At 36.4% G+C, this 19,230-nt stretch overlaps 1 protein-coding gene across 1 annotated transcript in view; it reads right to left on the bottom strand.

The window, feature by feature from the left end:
- Nucleotides 1-19,230, bottom strand: part of ADAM10 (ADAM metallopeptidase domain 10) — a 271,540-nt gene that overhangs the window by 96,113 nt on the left and 156,197 nt on the right. The window contains exons 5-8 of the mRNA XM_006831603.1: nucleotides 15,226-15,326; nucleotides 7,793-7,942; nucleotides 6,706-6,798; nucleotides 3,281-3,464 (exon numbers count right to left, since the gene is read on the bottom strand). Coding sequence (XP_006831666.1) covers nucleotides 3,281-3,464; nucleotides 6,706-6,798; nucleotides 7,793-7,942; nucleotides 15,226-15,326 — 528 coding nt within the window. The remainder of the gene's footprint in view (nucleotides 1-3,280; nucleotides 3,465-6,705; nucleotides 6,799-7,792; nucleotides 7,943-15,225; nucleotides 15,327-19,230) is intronic.

The following is a 19,230-nucleotide window of genomic DNA, read 5'->3' as shown; positions in this document are numbered from 1 at the left end:
CAGAAAACAAGTGCTGGAGAAGGGTGTAGAGAGACTGGGACCCTCCCTACACCATTGGTGGGACTGTAAAATGGTACAACAGTAAGGCATTTTCTCAAAAAGTTAGAAACAGAAATATCCTATAGCCCAGCAGCAATCCTCAAGAAATATGATCTGTGAAGCGAATAGTTTTATGCACACCCATGTTCATTGTTGTATATTCACAATAGCAAAAAGAGGGAGACAGACTAAACGCCCATCAAAAGAAGAATGGTTACATTTTGGTACATAGACACAATAGAATACAATGCAATGTTGAAGAATACAAAAGAACGCAAAACATCTTACAACATAGTTGAGTTTGGAGGTTATTATGCTGAACAAAATTAATCACAAAAGGACAAATATTGTAAGAGACCACTGTTGTAAAAAGTTAAGAAAAGGTTTTCTTGGTAAAAGAAACATTCTTTGATGGGGTGGGGAAGATGTGAAAATTATTCATGGGCTAGACAGTGCTATTATTGCAGTTGTTAAGTACTGTCAAGTCAATTCCAACTTATAGTAACCCAGTACAGGGTTTCTGAGGAGCATCTGGTGAGTTTGAACTGCTGACCTTGAAGTTTTTTACAAATTGACCTTGAAGTCCATTGCTTTATCCTACAGCGCACAAGACTCCTCACATGTTAACATGGATGTCTTTGCAGGCAATGTACAAGAGAGAGGTTAACAGAGGGAAGATGAAGGTAGCGGGCGACACAAGAAGGAATGCAAGAGTTAAAGGGAATAGAGGTAAAAACTGTTATTTTTACATAGAAGGAATTGCAATCATTTTAATGAAGCAAAATATATGATTTATTGAATGTAATATTGATGATCTGCTCTATAAACTTACATTCAATTAATAAGTTAAAAAAAAAAAAAAAGACACTATGAGAAACGGTCACAGAGAAGAGGTAACTAAGAAAACACGATAAATAAACCTAACAGGGTATATCTTGGATGAGATCGTGGAACAGAAAGAATTAGCTAAAACCAACAAAAGATTCTGAATAAAATATGGACTCTAGTTCATGACAATGTATCAGTATTGGTTCATTAATTGTGACAAATATGCCATACTAATGTAACACTACATTCTTAATAATTAATAGTCAATACAAAACGACAGGAAGTTTCTAGTTTGAGATCATACAATCGCTTGTAAGAGACATTTGGTAAGCAAGCGCCTTTACAGCCCAAAATACTAATAGGTTTATTCTTAAGCTTTGTATGGGAGGGTATGTTCAATAAAAAATTGTTGCATCCCATTCTCTAGAGTTGATTCCACAGACATTTCTAATAAGTTCCCATGAGGCACTGATGCTGACAGCCTGTGGACCACTATGTAAATAGATATAATAACAAGAAAAATCAAATGAAGTTCAGTACTGACTAATTAATAGGAAGAAGGAATCACAACCTTGGTGATAAAATCATTCAGCTGCTCAAACAGGAAAAATAATATTTTAGGGTACAAGTTATAAAGTGTGTGAAATGCCACAGCAAAGAGTGAGCTGTACAATTTGCTTACAAGTGAAACAAAAACAGCAAGGCTAATCAAAATGGACAAATCTCCAAAACTGCTGTGCTCTGATGCACAGCTCGAGGCATAAACTTGCATCTTAATGACATCATGACATAGAGCACACATCAAAACATGGAATGAAAAACAAAGGCAGCTTTGGAAATTGCAGAAACGATGCTCACTGTTGGTTTTAAAGAGAGCAAGAAAGTACCAAATAAAATAGAGTACTACTTAGGATCCTAAAAGATGCAAAACAAATCAAAGAACAAACTAGCAAGAATAGAAAAAGCTTGTCAACCTGTCTTTAAAAAAAAACACAGACACAAAGCATCAGAAGAAGAGAAAATTATACGTATCTCAGAAAATGACAAACTATTAATCGATGGAGTTCTGGTGTGGCACTGTGTTAATGTGCTGGACTGCAAAGTCTGTTTGAACCTCAAGGTAAGGAGCTCAAGCTCACCAGCTGCTACTTTGAAACCCTATACAGGGACACTATGGGTCAGAACTGACTCAATGGCACTTAACAACAACAATGTATGATAAAATGGACTCCTGGTGTGGCACTGTAGGATCAGCACTGGACTACGAACCACAAGGTTAGCAGTTCAAACCCACCAGCTGCTCCTTGGAAACCCTAGGCAGGGAGGGTTGCTATGAGTCAGAACAAACAACAACATGTGGCAAAATAATACTCAGAGCTTAGGAATTCTTTCCACTCCTCTTTCAAATAACAGGGGTCTCTGGGTAGCACAGACAGTTAAGCATTGAACTATCAATCAAAAGTTGGGGACTCAAACCCACTCAGAGGCATCTCGGAAGAAAGGCCTGGCAATCTGCTTCAAAAAGGTCACACTCTCTGTCAAGCACAGCCCTACGGAGCACAGGCCTGTGGAGCACAGCTCTAATGTACAGTACACGGAGTCACCATTAGTCAGAACTGCCTCGACAGACACTGATTTTCTCATTTCCTTGCTTTTTCAATTAGTAAATTATATTTCTCCAAAAGACTGAATTTATCATACTGTAAAATCATTTACAACCTACCCATAACCCTTATAATGACAGGGGATTATCCTATCTCAACTCTTTCATTCACAGTAGCTCTCATACCTAAAGAAAAAACTCCAACAGAGCATGGCCTTGTGGGAGCTGAGGTTTCCTGCCTGTATCTCTTCTCAGCTACACTCCCTCCCTTCTGTAAAAATAAAGGTTGGAAATTGGTGGGCTTTCTTTCCTTCTTTACCTGCTGCTCATGACGAGGGTATCTCTGCTCTTATTTCACTATGAAACTATGATCATAGTTTTCCCCTTTTGACTCTACAGCTTCCCTATTTTGAATGAATATTTCATAACTTTCATTAAAACTATTAAGTGCTGCTTTGGGTTTCAGGAATAAAGATCATTCATTCCCCCCATAAGATTGTTTATTTCATCTACTGAAGTAGTTAATATCAGAGAATCCCTGTTAGTTGCCATTGAATCAATATGTACTCATAGCAACCCCATGAGTGCAGAACAGAACTTTTTCACAGGGTTTTCAAGGCCATGACCTTTCAGAAGCAGATAATCAGAACAGTCTTCACTGATTTCAAAAGGAAAAGCTGCTTCCTTTATTTTATTTACATTATGCTTAAAATCTTGCCTAGCTCTTCTATACTTTGTACAATTCAATCTGCCCTGAAAATTGCTTTGGGTTTTAAGTATTAAGCTAAAACGTGGTTAGAGATAAACTACCTGAAGGTGCTCCAACCCAAGCCAGACCAAGAACGCCATCATCAAAATCTCGGTCTGTGAAGACATAGGCCAAACAGTAGTCATCATGATTCTGCTCAGAATTCAATTCCAAAAACTTCTCCACACCAATATTTGGGAATCTGAAAGGGTTTGTAGAGTCCTTCTCATCAGCAGTTGTATTGATCTAAAATCCAAAACAATAATTAAAACAATTAATATCAGGAGACCCTTAGAGGAAGTCTGTTTTCCTGCATCTGCATTCAACTAACAATGTGCTTTCTCATGGTCCAAGGGAAATCAGGCCGGAAATAAGGCTTCTAAGGGTTGGTCCCACTGTGCTCAGCCCTAACCTAAATAATAGAACCTAAAAGAAAAAAAACAGGGTGGGAAGATTCAGATTGAAGATAACTAAACTTCTGGGAGAGTATTCACAAGATTCCTAAACACTTGGGAAGAAAGAAAAAGTTTTCCTTTCAAACCCGCTAACAAAGTCTCTTCAATGATAATCTCCTATAAATGTTGATGAGAAAGACATAAAACCATTCCGTTTAGTTAATTACTTGTTGTTGTTAAGTACCGTAGACTCATTTAACTAGAACATATTAAAAAAGAATCAACATTAAGATTACCATTTCAGCAGACAAGTCATTTTCTTGGTTTCCCTTGCTTTTGTCTGGTTACATGAGTGAGGCAAGCCCAAGTAACTACAAGTTCAATTTTTTTCCTCCTGAGTGGGGGCAAGAATTTGATTTTCTTTCTACTGCCAATTCACTTCTCTTACTATTTCAAGCTGAGTTCCTCCAGAATTTTTCTTCTACTATATTCCAGGGCAAGTTCATCCTTTATAATCTGAAGAACAGTTTCTTTCTACTAGACAAAAGTTTTACGTTATTACACGCTGTCTCCTTTCAAAGACCCCCGGACATCCTTTGAAACCCTAGAATAATTTTGCTTTCCACAGGTAAGACAGGGAATTATATACAAGATTTCTGGTAAATAATAAAACAGATATGCATGAAAAGAAATGTTACCCTCCAGTAAAAACAAAAAAGGACTCAGAAGCAGGTTGGTGAAAACAATAGTGAAGCATCAGGGCAAATACCTAAGGAGAGATCTCAGAACAGCAATCAAGTATGGTAATTTAACAGTATTGATAGCCCATGCTTAGAGTCATACTGCAGATGGCTTTCTCCCACTAAATACAGAAACTGAATTCCATGACTTTTCTGTAATACTGGCATGATTGAAAATTGAAATTTAGATGCATAATGAAAATTCTATCTAAATTTTATTTTTAAATGGGATAATAAATATTTACATACTTGCTGACACAATATAAATATTCAGTGAATCATGAGCAATCTTCAGGAAAGAGTAGTTTTATTTCAGTTATAGGTCTGAAACAAGCCAGTGCCATTAAATCATCTGTAATGAATGATCCAAAACAGAATTCATTTTGCTTTAAAAAAAAGTGTTTCACTAAAATTTGTTCAAATGTTCTTTACTTTTCATTACTTGGCATTTTACTGCTCTGCCTATTAAATAGCAATATTTATGTCACTTATTATTTTTACCTGTTTTAATTTTTAACTTTTTATTGTGAATTGGATGAAGGTTTATAGAGCAGATCAATTTCTCGTTCAACAATTCATACAAATTTTGTTTCATCTCATTGATTACAATTCCCACAAGGTAACATCACTTACGCCCTTCTCCTTCCTGAATTTCCTATTTCTATTTCTCTTTTTTCCCTAACCCTTCTGGACTCTGTCATTGAGTACAGGCTGCCCTTTTAATCTTAAGTGGTTGATTACCCTAAGGTGTGCATACCTCACTAGCATTTTTAGATCTGTTCCCATTTTAGATCTGTCTCATTTAAGTTTGTAGTCTCAAAACACATGAAAGCCATTGATTATGAAAATCTCTTATATTGTATAAACCATATTTTACCTTAACACAGTCCAATTTAAGATTAATCATACTAAGTTGCTGGGCCTGGGAGCTCAGGACCATATTTCAGAGGATACCACAGTCAACTGGCATAACATAGTCCCCAAATCTACACTCTACTTTGGTGAGTATCGTCTGGGATCTTAAAGGCTCCTGACAGGCCATTTAAGGTGCAACTATTGTTCTGCCCATGTGTGGAAGAAAGAAGAGTGATGAAAACTGAAGATGCTTGGAATCAACTATCCAATGGACCCAATGGAGCAGGTGAACATCAGTCACCATGACTAAGACAAGAAGAATTAGGTGGTGCCAGGTTACCACTGCCAACTGCTCTAAAAGGGTTAATATCAAAAGGTCCCAGAGATAATGGCAGAAAATATGGAACAAAATTCAAAATTATTGAAAAAAAAAAAAAGACAGGGTTTATTGGTCAGGAGACTGGAAGAATCCAAAGACTATTACCCACCCTCAACCACCCTTCAGGTCTAGAATGAAACTTACCCTTGGGGCTCAACTTTCAGTCAAGCAGTAGATAGGTATAAAAGTATGCTCACCATGAAACAGTCAATCATTCAAAAAATCAAAAAGGCAGTATTTATCAAAGAACAAAGTTCAGAAAGGAGGGTGGAATGGAAATATGAACCACAGGGAGGAAGTGAAATAACTGTTGTTATAGAGAGGTGAGTTGCAATCACTGAGATGAAACAAATTACATACTTTGTTGAATGTAAAATTGATGATCTTGTCTGTAAACCTTGACTCAGTTCACAAGAAAAGCTTTTTTCAAATAATCGCAATACTTCTTACAAGTAAGGACCACCTATAGTTTTATTATTGTTGTTGTTATTGGTAAGTGCCATCGAGTCGGTTCCGACCCATAGCGACCCTGTACAGGGTTTCCGAGGGTGTAAATCCTTACGGGAGTATAAAGCCTCATCTCTCTCCCGCGGAACGGCTGGTAGATAGTTTTATTATTAAACACTATATATATATATATGAGCTCTGGTAGCGTAGTGGTTATGAATCGGCCTGCGAACCGCAAGGCCAGCAGTTCGAAACTACCAGCTGCTCCAAGGGAGAAAGATGAGGCTTTCTGCTCCCGTAGAGATTCACAGCCTCGGAAACCCTGTACAGGGTTGCTATGAGTCGGAACCGACTCCACAGCACATAACAATATATGAGTATGTATATGTTAAAATACTCTTATACAATTTTTTTAATCTAGTCAATCATATTGTAAGAAAAATAGAAAAGCATAAATTTAAAACCCTCTTATAAAAGGGTAATTATTTACAACTAGGTAATAAAAATTCAGATTCGTATCAATTATATATAGTGAAAACTTCATTTAATTTTTCATTTACATGATTTCATGCATAAAGAAGAAAGGAAAAAGCAAGTTTGTTTCTTCTTGCAAACATTGTCATTATTGTTTTTCTTCTTTAATACTCTAGTTAACTATCAAAATTCCTTACTCTTATTCGTTTCACCATGAATTTGATGTTACGGATTCCAGAGAAGTCTGTAGTCTGGTAAATGGTATCAATCGCTTTTACATGACTGGATATCTATTGATTTTAAAAAGAAAAGAAAAGTTTATAGAGGCAATGTTGAAATGCAAGTAAGATTGTAAATTTCCATCTAACAAATCAGGAATTAGTCATATTCTGCCACATTCAAATTTTAAAATTGTCTACAACATGTACTTGAGTCCTGCTATAGCACTGAAGGATAAGCACTGGACCACAAGGTAGGTTTGAACCACAAGGTAGTGGTTCAAACCCAACAATTGCTCCTCCTAAACCCTAAACAGTGTTACTAGGACATGGAACTGACTCAATGGCACTTAACACCACCACCACCACCATGTACTAGAGGAACACAGTGGCTCCGTATGATAAGCACTGGACTGTGAACCTCAAGGTCTGTGGTTTAAGCCCAACAGCCACACCACAGGAGAAAGATTAGGCTTTCAGCTCCCTTCCTTATACGGGCTGCTATGAGTGCAGAACCGACCCGACAGCACTTACCACCACCACTACTATATACTAATGAAAAATATTAGTAAATTGTGGTGAGGTGAAAGACTTTATGCCTTTTCCAATCTATCTCTGAACAAACACACCCTTGCTCCAGTCACAAAAACTATTTTCTTAGTCATCTGGGAATACAGTTGTGAACACGAAAGAGAAGACCCTTAACAAGCTTCTTGTTGAGCACCGTCAAGTCAACTGTAACTCATAGCGACTTTACAGGATGGAGTTGAACTCCCCCATAGGGTTTCTTAGGCAATAATCTTTCTTTATGGGAGCAGCTCACCAAGTCTTTTCTCCCAAGGAACCTCACACTGGTAGGTTCAAACCAATGGCTTTTCAGGTAGCATCAGAGGACTTCACCACTGGACCACCAGGGCTCCCTATTAGTGGGTTGCAGCTGAAATTAGAAGGCAAACAATCCAACCCCCAAAAGACAGGCACTAACTTTGATTTTTAGGAAAAATTATGAATATAGTTAAACAATATGAGAGCATAAAAACTAAAATAAGAGCAAAATTACAAATACCTGAGCAATCACAGCTTCCCGTGTTCCATAATATTTAAAGAACAGATGATCAGTCTGAATAAAAAGTTGGCAAGTATTTCTTTCAGCTGATGTTGTACGTTTTTTCCTCAGGAGTTCTGGCCCATTGATAGCATGTTCTTCTTCAGGTTTCTAGAGGTCAAAAAAGATTATTAAAATTTATGTAGCTTAGAATACACATTATACAAATTTATTTTGCCTTATTCCATTAAAACCACAGAAATTTCCCCATATTATTAAAAATTTTCATAAATATCATTAATTTCACTCTTATAATATTCTTACTGTATAGGTAATTACTTTTAAACATTTTCAAAACATACCTTTTACTACAAGTATAACATGTCAAAAGGAAGAGACAGGCAGACAAGGTCTGGGAAGATTCCCAATGTAGAGCTGCCATGTCTTAGATACCAGGAAGCTCTCTATGCCTTAGTGTTTCCAGCTTTTATTGGTCAGTCTGTATGATACCCTTATAATCAGGCCTCCTGAGGCTAGTTGGTATCAGTCTCCTAAGTGAGTCTTTATGATCTGGCCAGTCCCACATGCCAGCACAAATCCTCAGGTGTGGCCTGGAAGACCCAAACGAAGGCAGCCCAATTACCCCAAAGATGATTTTTCAGGAACCAAGGACAAAAGCCACCTTACTTAGGGTAATACTATGTCCTTTATTTCACATTCTGTAATCAAGGTACTGATGGTCTCATAAAATGTACTAAGACTTCTTAAGAATTTTGTGTAAGATTGGTATTATGGTCTTACATGTTGGATATAATTAAACTGTGAAGCTATACCTAGACTTAGAAGTTGTCCTTGATATCTACTCTATCATTTAGGAGTCTTGGTGGCGCTGTGGGTTAATGAGCTGGACTGCAAAGTTTGTTTGAGCCACAAGGTCAGTGGTGGTTCAAGTTCACCAGTCGCTCTTTGGAAACCCTGTACAGGGTCGCTTTGGGTTGGAACCGACTTGACGACACTTAACAACAACAACAACTCCTCATTTAAGGAGACTTGGTAGGATGGTGGGTTTACGAATTGGGCTGCTAACTGTAAGGTCAGATGTTCAAATCTTCTAGTCACTCCATGGGAGAAAGATGAGGCTTTCTGCTCCCATAAAGATTTACAATCTTGGAACTGTTACACAGGGTTGCTGATTCGGAACCAAATTGGTGGCACACAACCACCACCACCACTCCTCATTTATTGCCATTAAGTCAGATTTCAAAAACCTGAGAGTTATGCGAAAATAATCACTATGTGAAAATGAATGAGGACCAGATCAGATTATAAAGTAACGGAAGACTACAAAATTACATAACTGCCAAATTACAACATTACGTAATTGCCAAACCACTGAGGCTCCAGGTCCTGCCAAAATGGCACAAAAGCTTAACCATCACAGCTAGCATTACTCTCACCTAGGACCTCAGCACTCATTACTGACATATGCATGTGCAAAATAATCAAATAATAGTTTTACCATTGTAATACATATGAAATGTTAAATAAAATAGTCAAGGAGTGAGGAGTTGGTAGGTATATTGCTGAATTCGTTGCCTTAAGGTGCTCAAGATATTCACTTAAAGTATTAATATCCTCCATTTTCATTCCCAATATTGCTAAATTGTTTGTTTTCTCTTTAGTTCTTAATCAGATTAACTACAAATTATCAATTACATTTGTTATTTATTTTCTCTGTTTTTCACTGATATGTATCATACTGCTTTATTTCTTCTACATGGTCAGGGTATGTAGTCTACTTCTCCATCACAGTGGATTCTGCACTGGACAGCTACCCTCAAAATCAGCAGTTCAAACCCACCAGCCACTCTGTGCAAGAAAAATGAGGCTTTCTGCTCCCATTAATAATCATGCTGTTGTTAAGTACCATGGAGTCAATACCAATTCATAGCAACCCTGTAGAGTTTCTAAGGAGCAGCTGATGTGTTTGAACCTCTGACCCTGCAGTTCAGTCTAGTGGTGATCTTACAATGCTAAACCAGGAAAATTATACAGCCTCAGAAACCCTATGGAGATGTTCCACTCTGTCCTATACAGTTGCTATGAGTCAGAATAGAGTTAATGGCACTGTCTAGCTTTTTAAATGTAGATGATTACATTATTGATTTCTAGATCATTCTTTTTCTAAAAAAACCACAAAGGACTTCAAATTTTCCTCTAAAGCACTGCATTAGCTGAATCTCACAAATCTTATTATGTTCTGATTTTAAAATGGCTTTTAATTGTATAATTCAGCAGTGTGCTATTTAATTTCTGAATATTTGGGGGTTAAATTTGAAATCAGTAACAAAAAAAAATCAGATTTTTTGTTACTGATTTCAAATTTAATTTTCTTGGGGACCTAAGAACTTAATTTTTTTATTTCAATCTTTTTCTATTTATTGACACTTGACTTAAGAACTATATGTTGACAATGATCCATGCGTATTTGAAAAGAACGTGCTATCACTGAATGTTCTATAAATATCAATTAGGTAAAGTTGACTGATAATGTTTACGTGTCCTATTTTCTGTCTATTCACTCTAACAGTTACTCAGAAATGAATGTAAATTTCCACATTAAATTTGTAGACTTTTCTATTTTTCCATTTTCTCCTTTCAGTTCTGTCTTTTTGTTTCAGGTAACTATAGTTCTATTATTTTTACTGCATGATAAACTAGCAGCTAGGATTGTTATTTCTCCTTGATGAAGTGACAGTTTTATCATTATGAAATGTACCTGTTTATCTCTGATAATATTTCATGAGTTGAAATATTTTCATCACTCCAATATTCTTATGATTATGGTTTTTAAGGTATGTCATCCTTTTGTTTTTACCCTGTGTCTGTCTTTACATTTAAATTCCATTTCTTTTAAGCAAAATTGTGCTTAACTATTCTGGCCATCTCAGTTTTTTAATTACGATGTTTAGTCCATTTACATTTAACATAATCAATAATATGGTTAGTTACAATCCTAACATCTTAACATTTATTTTCTATTTGTCCCATCTGTTCCTTGCTCCTTTTCTTTTTCTTTCCCTCACTTCTTTTGGATTAGCTAAGTATTTTTAATTATATTTTATTTCCTTTACTGGCCTGCTAACTATACTTCTTTTACTTTTTCCAGTGGTATTTCAAAAGTAGGAGGCATTCCTACAACCTTTTTCTTAAAGGACTCACAAGAAAATATTTAGGCTTCGTAGGCCACATGATCTCTTCTGCAATCACTCAATTCTGAGCATGAAGGCAGACAGAATGTATTAAATAAATGGGCATGGTTATGTTCCAATAAAACTTTATTTAAATGCAGGCAACTGATCCACAAGTCAAAGTTTGCTTAAGGTTTTAAAAAATAAACATAATTTGTGCATTGGCATCTACCTGTTCAAATGATAGCATTCAATGTACAAGAAACTTAAAATAATAAACCTTCATTCTGCTTGATTTTGGCCTTTGTTTTTTGATGCTTTTGCTTCTTTGTATACACTAAGTACTATACTGTACATTTTTATTAATGCTGACTTAAGTAATTACACCTTAAGTAAGTCATATAGTGGAAATCTGGCCCTTTGTATTTACTGCATTTTCACTATTTTAGGTTCTCCTTTGTAAGGAGCCTGAGTAGAATAGTAGATTACAAGTTGGATTGCTAACAACAAGGTCAACACTTCGAATCTACCAGTTGCTCCTTGGGAGAAAGATGAGGCTTTCTGCTCCCATAGAGACTTACAGCCTCAGAAAGCCTATGCAGGGTCACTATGAGTCAGAAGCAACTCAACAGCACACAACCACCACCATTCCTTTGTATGTATTTGAAATTCCAGCTATATCCCTTTTCTTCTATATGAAGAACTTTTAATATTTTTTGCATTGTAAATCACCTAGTGACAAATTTTCTCAACTTCTGTCTACAAAAGGTCTTCAATTTGCCCTCAGTTTTGAAAATTATTTTTACAAAATATAAAATTCTAAGATTACAGATTTGCGCAAAACTTTTAAATTGTCAATCTGTATGTCTCTGGTTTGCATTTTATGATGAGAGTCAGCAGTTATTCTTATCTTTGTTGCCCTGGTAAATTCTCTTCTGTTTCCTATTGGTTTTTATGATTTTCTCTTTTTCCAATAATTTGATTATATGCCTTACTAAGTTTTTCTTTGTGTTTATCCTATTTGGGTCTCACTGAGCTTCTTAGGCCACAAATGAGTTTTTCTTCCTATCTGAAAACTTGATAGGGAGGATACTATTTTTCAAGTATTTTTCTGCATCTCCTTCCCCCTGGAATCCAATTATTTTTTTGTCTGGGTTTTAATCTGGATAATTTCCTTTATTTTATTGTCCTTTCATTATATTTACTCATGCTTTTATAGTGACTAATTTGTTCTTAAGCCCATCCAGTGAATTTTTCAATTTAGATAACATACTTTTCATTATTATAAGGAGCTCTGGTAGCGTAGTGGTTACGAATCGGGCTGCGAACCTTAAGGTCAGCGGTTCGAAACTACCAGCTGCTCCGCGGGAGAAAGATGAGGCTTTCTACTCCCGTAAAGATTTACACCCTCGGAAACCCTATACAGGGTCGCTATGGGTCGGAACCGATTCGACGGCACATAACAACAACAACAACAACTTTTCATTATTATAAGTTTCATTTGGTTCTTCCTTATTAATTCTATCATCTCTGTATTAATCTTTTTTTTTCATTCCTAAAACACATTAATAGTAGCCATTTTAAAGTCTTTGTCTACTAATGCTTAAACTTTCCAGTTTTGTTTCTACTGTATGATTTTTCTCCTGATCATAGATCACTTTTTTCAACTTATCATCCAATAATGTTTTCTGAATGTTGGACATTGTGACTATTACATTGTTGAGTATCTAGACTTTATGTCCTCCTTTTTTCTTTATTTACAGTTTTTACTGTGAAATAGGAAGGCTTACAGAACAAATCTGTTTTCCATTCAACAATTCATGTACATTTTGTTTCACCTCAGTGATTGCACTCCCCACAATGTAACCTCATTTACCCCACTTCCTCCCTATCTTTGCCTGTTTCCATTCCTCACCCACCCCCTTCTAACTCTCTGAAATTGGGGGGTGGAGGGTAAATGCTACTCTTTTGATCTCAAGTGGTTGATTATTCTAAGTTGTGTGTACTTCCCCTAGTTTTACTGTTACCCTTATAGACCTAGCCACTGTTTGGCTGAAAACTGAGGTATGGGACTGTCCTTCTTTTAAAAACAGGTATGAAGCTTTGTTCTGACAGGCAGCCAAATTACTCGAAAATTATATTGACACTTGGTTTTCCAGCTTATTCAGGGCAGGTGTGGAGTAACCTTTATTCCCAGGCTCAGAAAGCCCTACTCCTTGTATGGCATGGGGTCTCTACCAAGTATAATTTCCAGTAAGTTATTCAGTTCATTGACTTGCTAGCAGTTTTCCTTTCTCTGGTAGCTTTTTGTTTTGTGGTGGTGTGTTTTGAGAATCTTACCCCCTATGCATACACAGCTCAGTATTTAGCTACAATTCACTGTGCTCTTTTTCATTACATTTCGGGTAGTTTGCTACCTACTTTTGCACACTGTTGCATCTAGATACCCTAACTAAACACTCTTATTATATCTAGCAACTTGTAGCCTTGTTCCCGCTATCCACCCACATTGCCACTATCACTTCTCAGGTGCATAACTGCAACAACTTCTAATTGGCCTGACAGTCTCCAGTCACAGCCCAGCCCCATCTCTAAGTAGTACTCTCTTTCTCTGGACTTCATCTGAACTGTTTCTCCTGCTTGGAATATTCTTTCCACCTTCTCTCAGCCAACCTAACTCCTTCTTGTTCTTTTAGATTTTGATTGCTGTCCTCAAATAATACCAAGGTGAGGTGAGCCATTCATCTTCTACACAGAATGTTGTTGTTGTTGTTGTTAAGTACCGTGGAGTCGATTCCGACTCAGTGACCCTGCACAGGGTTTCCAAGGCTGTAAATCTTTATGGGAGCAGAACGCCTCATCTTTCTCCCGCAGAGCCACTGGTAGTTTCAAACTGCCAACCTTGAGGTTAGCAGCCCAATTCGTAACCACTAAGCTACCAGAGCCCCCTACACAGAATATAACCCTGTAATCAATCCTTTTATATCTCTTTCTTTTCAGTATTGTTGATTTTTGTCTCCAATTAAATTGTAAGCTTTCAGAGAACAAGCTTTCACCCTCAACCTCAGTTTGCCCAGACCCTGCCAGAATCTCTGACAGATGGCAAAAGATCAATAAATATCTGTTCAATGAATGCAAGAATAAAATCTCACTGAATACTCAAAAGAATCACCTGAAATAGATTTATGTCATCTTGAAGATCGAGAAACAAATTTAACTACAAATTTATATGACTCAAAAATATTACTACACCCCACTACATTTGGAAAGAGTCCTGGTGTGGTACTCTAGGATAAGCGTTGGACCTCAAGTTCCATTTGTAACACAAGGTTTGTTGTTGTTGTTGTTTTACGTGTCGTCGAGTCGGTTCTGACCCATATAACATAGCGACCCTGTACAGGGTTTCCAAGGCTGTAAATCTTTATGGGAGCAGAAAGCTTCATCTTTCTCCCATGGATCAACTGGCAGTTTCCAACTGCTGACCTTAAGGTTCACAGCCCGATTCGTAACCACTACACTACCAGAGCTCCTTTGGAACACAAGGTAGGCAGTTCAAATCCACCAGCTGCTCCTTGGAAACTCTATAAAGGGTCGCAGTCAGTCGGAAAGACTCGACAGCACTAACAACAACAACATTTGGGAAGGAGTCCAAAATACTCTTAGGTGATAAATGCTTTATCATAAAACAAATTATTTTATTTGAACTTGTATTTTGTATGCTATAATCCTGTCACTTATGACTGAAGAAAGAGGCGGCAAAAAACAAATTAAGAGAACAATAGTCAAATGGTAAAAGAAAAAAAAAATTGTAGTGAATATATCAAAAGTGTTGTGATTTTTTATTAAGGTGACTAACCACCATTCTAGTTGGCCCAGGGACACAGGACAGTCAGTGTTAAACTGGGGAAGTTGAGCAACCCAGAGCCAGCTGATAACCCTAATTTATACTAATATAAATATACATCAGTATAAAACACAAGTTAAGATTGAAAATTTTCCTTTTATGATAAAACATATAAGGCAGCATACTTATAGGACATACAATTAATACTTTTTGAAACATGCAGATCTGAATTCAATTCTCAGCACTATCTTCTTTATTATAATTAAAGGCATCATTAACAACTAAAAATATATTTTTTCCTAAAGTGGCACAAATCTTTCAGAAAATCTAGAACATATATTTTTTTTATTTTTAATGCAGAGATGCATACTCAAATGCATTTCCATTTCTTAAATATAATCCAACATTAAAATACTTACCTGTGTCGCTTCCTCTACACCTGTCAACTGGTATTTCCTCATCCTTTCAAATACTGAATGATCAGCACAGCCCCCTTGAGGACCATATTTATGGGGATAGTCTAAAGTAAAAAGTAATGTCATTATTGTTAAGTGTTTGGAAATTACAACTACCTTATAAATGACAAATGAACTATCATAATTCATAAATGCTAATGACTACCCAGGGGAAAGGTATTTTAAATTTTAAACCTGGCAGGTTCTACCTCAATAAAGAATCTCTAGCTTTTCTGTCATATGGATGTTTGTGATCTAACCTACCCAACCTTTCCCACATTAGACATAAAAAAATATTAATAGTGAACTTTATTTCATTGTTTCTCTTCAGACATTATATTTCATATATCACAAATATTCAAACCCCCTCAATCAGAACTACAACTAGGTTAACATATTATATTTGGCTTAAGTTCTGCCAATGACTACCACCTGGTCTCAAGGAAAAGTGAAATATACTTCATGGCACAGTAAAATTAGATGAATGTTTACAAACAATAGCTATTTGATCATTAGTTTTCCCTATCTGAATTAACTGATTTATCCGTAACTATTAGTTCTATTTCCAGTTCAAATTGGTCATTTAAAAGTTTATTCCACTGTCTCAAGGTTGTATACACTTCTCCCTTTCTAAGGTACTCCATAAATACATATATTCCATAAATATTATTCATTCCAGTAATCACAATTAAGAGTGCTAAGAGAAGAGGATGCAAGTAGCCTAGTCCATTGGAAAGAACAGTTAAGAACTACTATCCAAAATCTAAGTGACAGGGTTATGAACAACCCACAAGCACCGATACAAAAACTCTGATTTAAACTTTAAATTCATTTTTATCAGAGGTCAAAGTTATAAGGACTGTGAAATTCCAATCAATAAACATGAAAGAAATGGCAGAATTTAAAACTATCATTTTATAACCATAAATGTATAAATGATTCAACGGGTGCTAAAATCATTGGGTGAAACTTGTGTGAGAACAAGAGATTCAAAGTCTCTCGAAGAATCATCCAATCGATTACTTATTAATTATAAAAGAAAAATATACCTTCACACCAAAGATATCCAACATTCTTACTCTGTCTACATATTTTTTACCAAGTGCTTAAACCTAGCATTACGGATGGTAGAACAAACTGATATGACTTGCCACCTGCTGTGCTGCTGTAAGAAACACCCAGCTTCGCGGCCGCAGTATCCTTACCATATACTACTTAAGCTGAATCTATTCATGAGAAAACATTCAGACACAGTAAGAACATGGGACAGTCTATAAGTCACTAACCTGGACAAGAAAAAGACTATGGTATTAACAAACAGACAAAGGAGACAACTGAGGATGGCAGGGGGTGGGGATCCTGCTATAAATTAGGACACTAAAAGAGACAAAGTCTAAATGTAAATAAATACTTTTAGGATAACTTTAGTAGTATGATTATAAACTGCATATAAAATATGCTTAAATTACATTTAGGGGCTTGGAACATGGTAACAGATACTTAGGAAAACGTAAAAATTCTTAGATGTGTGTTGAAGTACAGGTAGTTACTGACTTATAAAGGGTTCTGTGCCAAAGATTTCATCCACCATAAACCAGTTCGGAATTAACTCAAATATCTCTTGGGTTTTTTGTTACTGTTGCTGTTTTTATTGTTGTGGCCTTTTATTATCAGTGTCTTTATAAATATTGGGGGGAGGTTAAAAATACTACTTATAAACTTAAAAGATATATTTTAATATAGTGTCATTATTATTATTATTATTATTATGCCAATTCTAACTCATAGCAACCCTGCACAGGGTTTCTGGAGAGCAACTGGTGTGTTTGAACGGCCAACCTCGTGGTCAGTAGATTAGTGCTTATCCTACAATGCCACACCAGGAGTCCATTTTAATACATACATATATTTTAAAAGTACAAAAATTTACTCTGACAATGAAGAATTAGACACCATAGGCATTTTGTTAGCTGCAGTGGAAGATTCTGGGTTATCCCTGGAAATAGGGATAGTGTGTCTAGTCAAAAATTAGTGAGACCTGTCTATAGGGTTTTCTTTCTCTCGGATATTCCACCATTAACATACCACTGCTTCCAGAATATGTCCAATGACATTACAAAAGTGATCAGTGTTTGGGTCCATGTCTTCAGGCAATGGAAGCTACTGATTTTGTTTAAAAAACGAAATCGAAATGGAAGTACTGTGAGCAGGAAAACATAAAATTGAACATCTGTCAATAACATCAGCAACTTTCATGCTGCAACATTGCATGCAGTATACATTATTAACAATGAGATGTACCCCAAAACCACACTTGGTCCTTCGTGATTTATAGTAAAACTCCAATACACTGTAAATTGGATATTAACAGTATTTAGCAGTGAACTTTCATGATATCTACAACTTATTATCAAATGGTTCTCCAAAAAAATATAGATAGTATGTGGTGTAAAATGTTAAAAATTGATAAATCTTTATTTTAAAAATTGGTATGTAAGTGTTCATATACAATTTTTTTTAACTTTTAAGTAATACTTTGAACTATTTCAAAGTAAAGTTATGACTAAAAAATTGCAATATCTATAAAATAAAAATAATTTCGAACTATTTTGAAGAGGAGAAATAAAAATGGAAATACTGAGTAATAAAATCTGATATATAAGGGGACTTCAAAAAAACTAGTGAAAAGTGAAATTAGAGGATATCTGGATTTGGCCACAAACTTTTTGAAGCCCCTATGTTTCTTGTTTTTGTCTTTTTAACCATTTCAAATGTTGGCTTTGGGGAAGTGGAAATAAAACGCCATCTGACATATATTTAATCAGATTCTACCGCAGAGTCTGGGAAGTTTATAATAGAGTAGTTGCTCAGTTTTTCAATTGTCACCTTTTAGATTTGGAGTGTATTTGTGTGTCACAGTGGTTAAGGTCTCACCTGCTAGCCAAAAGGTCAGCAGTTCAAATCTACTAGCTGCACTACAAGAAAGATGTAAGTCTGCTTCTGTTAAAATTTACAGTCTTAGGAAACCCTTTGGGGCAGTTCTACTCTGTCTATAAACTGACTCAATGGCAACAGATTTGGTTTTGAGTTTTGTGTGTATTTGTGTCACAGCAGTGTTTTTAAAACTGAAGGAAATAAGCAAACAATTGAGCCACCTTTGATAAACAAAGGTTGAGACTCAAATGACATAAGTATAAATGTGTCAGGTAGAAAAAGTGAGCAAAGACACTTCTTTAAAGTCTTTGAAAACTAAGTGTTTAGGAAAATAGAAGTCGTACATTACTGCAAAAACTTCAGTTTAAAGAAGAAAGATTGGCAGGAAATAATTATGATACATGAAAACATATGTCAGTCATGAAGGTCCCTGACGTACTGTATTTAATCTGTGCTAAGAACTTTTTGGGAATCCTGGTATGGTGTTGTAAGATAAGCACTGGACTATGAACCACAAGGTTGGCAGCTCAAACCCTCCAGCCACTCCTTGGAACCCCTATACAGGGTCTGAGTGGAAATTAATGACTGAGGACATGACATGCATTTCTGCAGGTGGACACAGGCAGCTCATGTGGAATTCTCGCCTTCCGAGACATGCAGCTCATGCTCAGCCTCCACCCATCTGTTAGTGGAGGCTTGCAAGTTGCTGTAATGCTGGACAGGTTTCAGCTGAGCTTCCAGACTAAACTGGACTAGGGAGAAAGGCTTGATAATCCACTTTCAAAAGTCAACCAGTGGGATTGGAGCGGCCACAGACGCCTGGCAGAACCGCTGAGATAAAGGTGTGGACATTCTTTTCTTTTGGTATCTGTTCATTGGTCCCCTTGTTGTCTGTGCACCACCATCCTGGTGATTATAGGGGTGTTTGAGCTACTGGGCACCCCAGCCCCACCCTCGGAGGGTTCTACAACGCACGCACACAGATCTCCTTGAAATTTAAAGAGACAGTTTCCAATTAAAACCAAACGGCCACAG

Source organism: Chrysochloris asiatica, unplaced genomic scaffold (assembly GCF_000296735.1).
Source record: "Chrysochloris asiatica unplaced genomic scaffold, ChrAsi1.0 scaffold00004, whole genome shotgun sequence".
Lineage (NCBI taxonomy): Eukaryota > Metazoa > Chordata > Mammalia > Afrosoricida > Chrysochloridae > Chrysochloris > Chrysochloris asiatica.
Note: the sequence above shows the minus strand (reverse complement) of the source record. Positions and strands in the feature narration are given on the sequence as shown.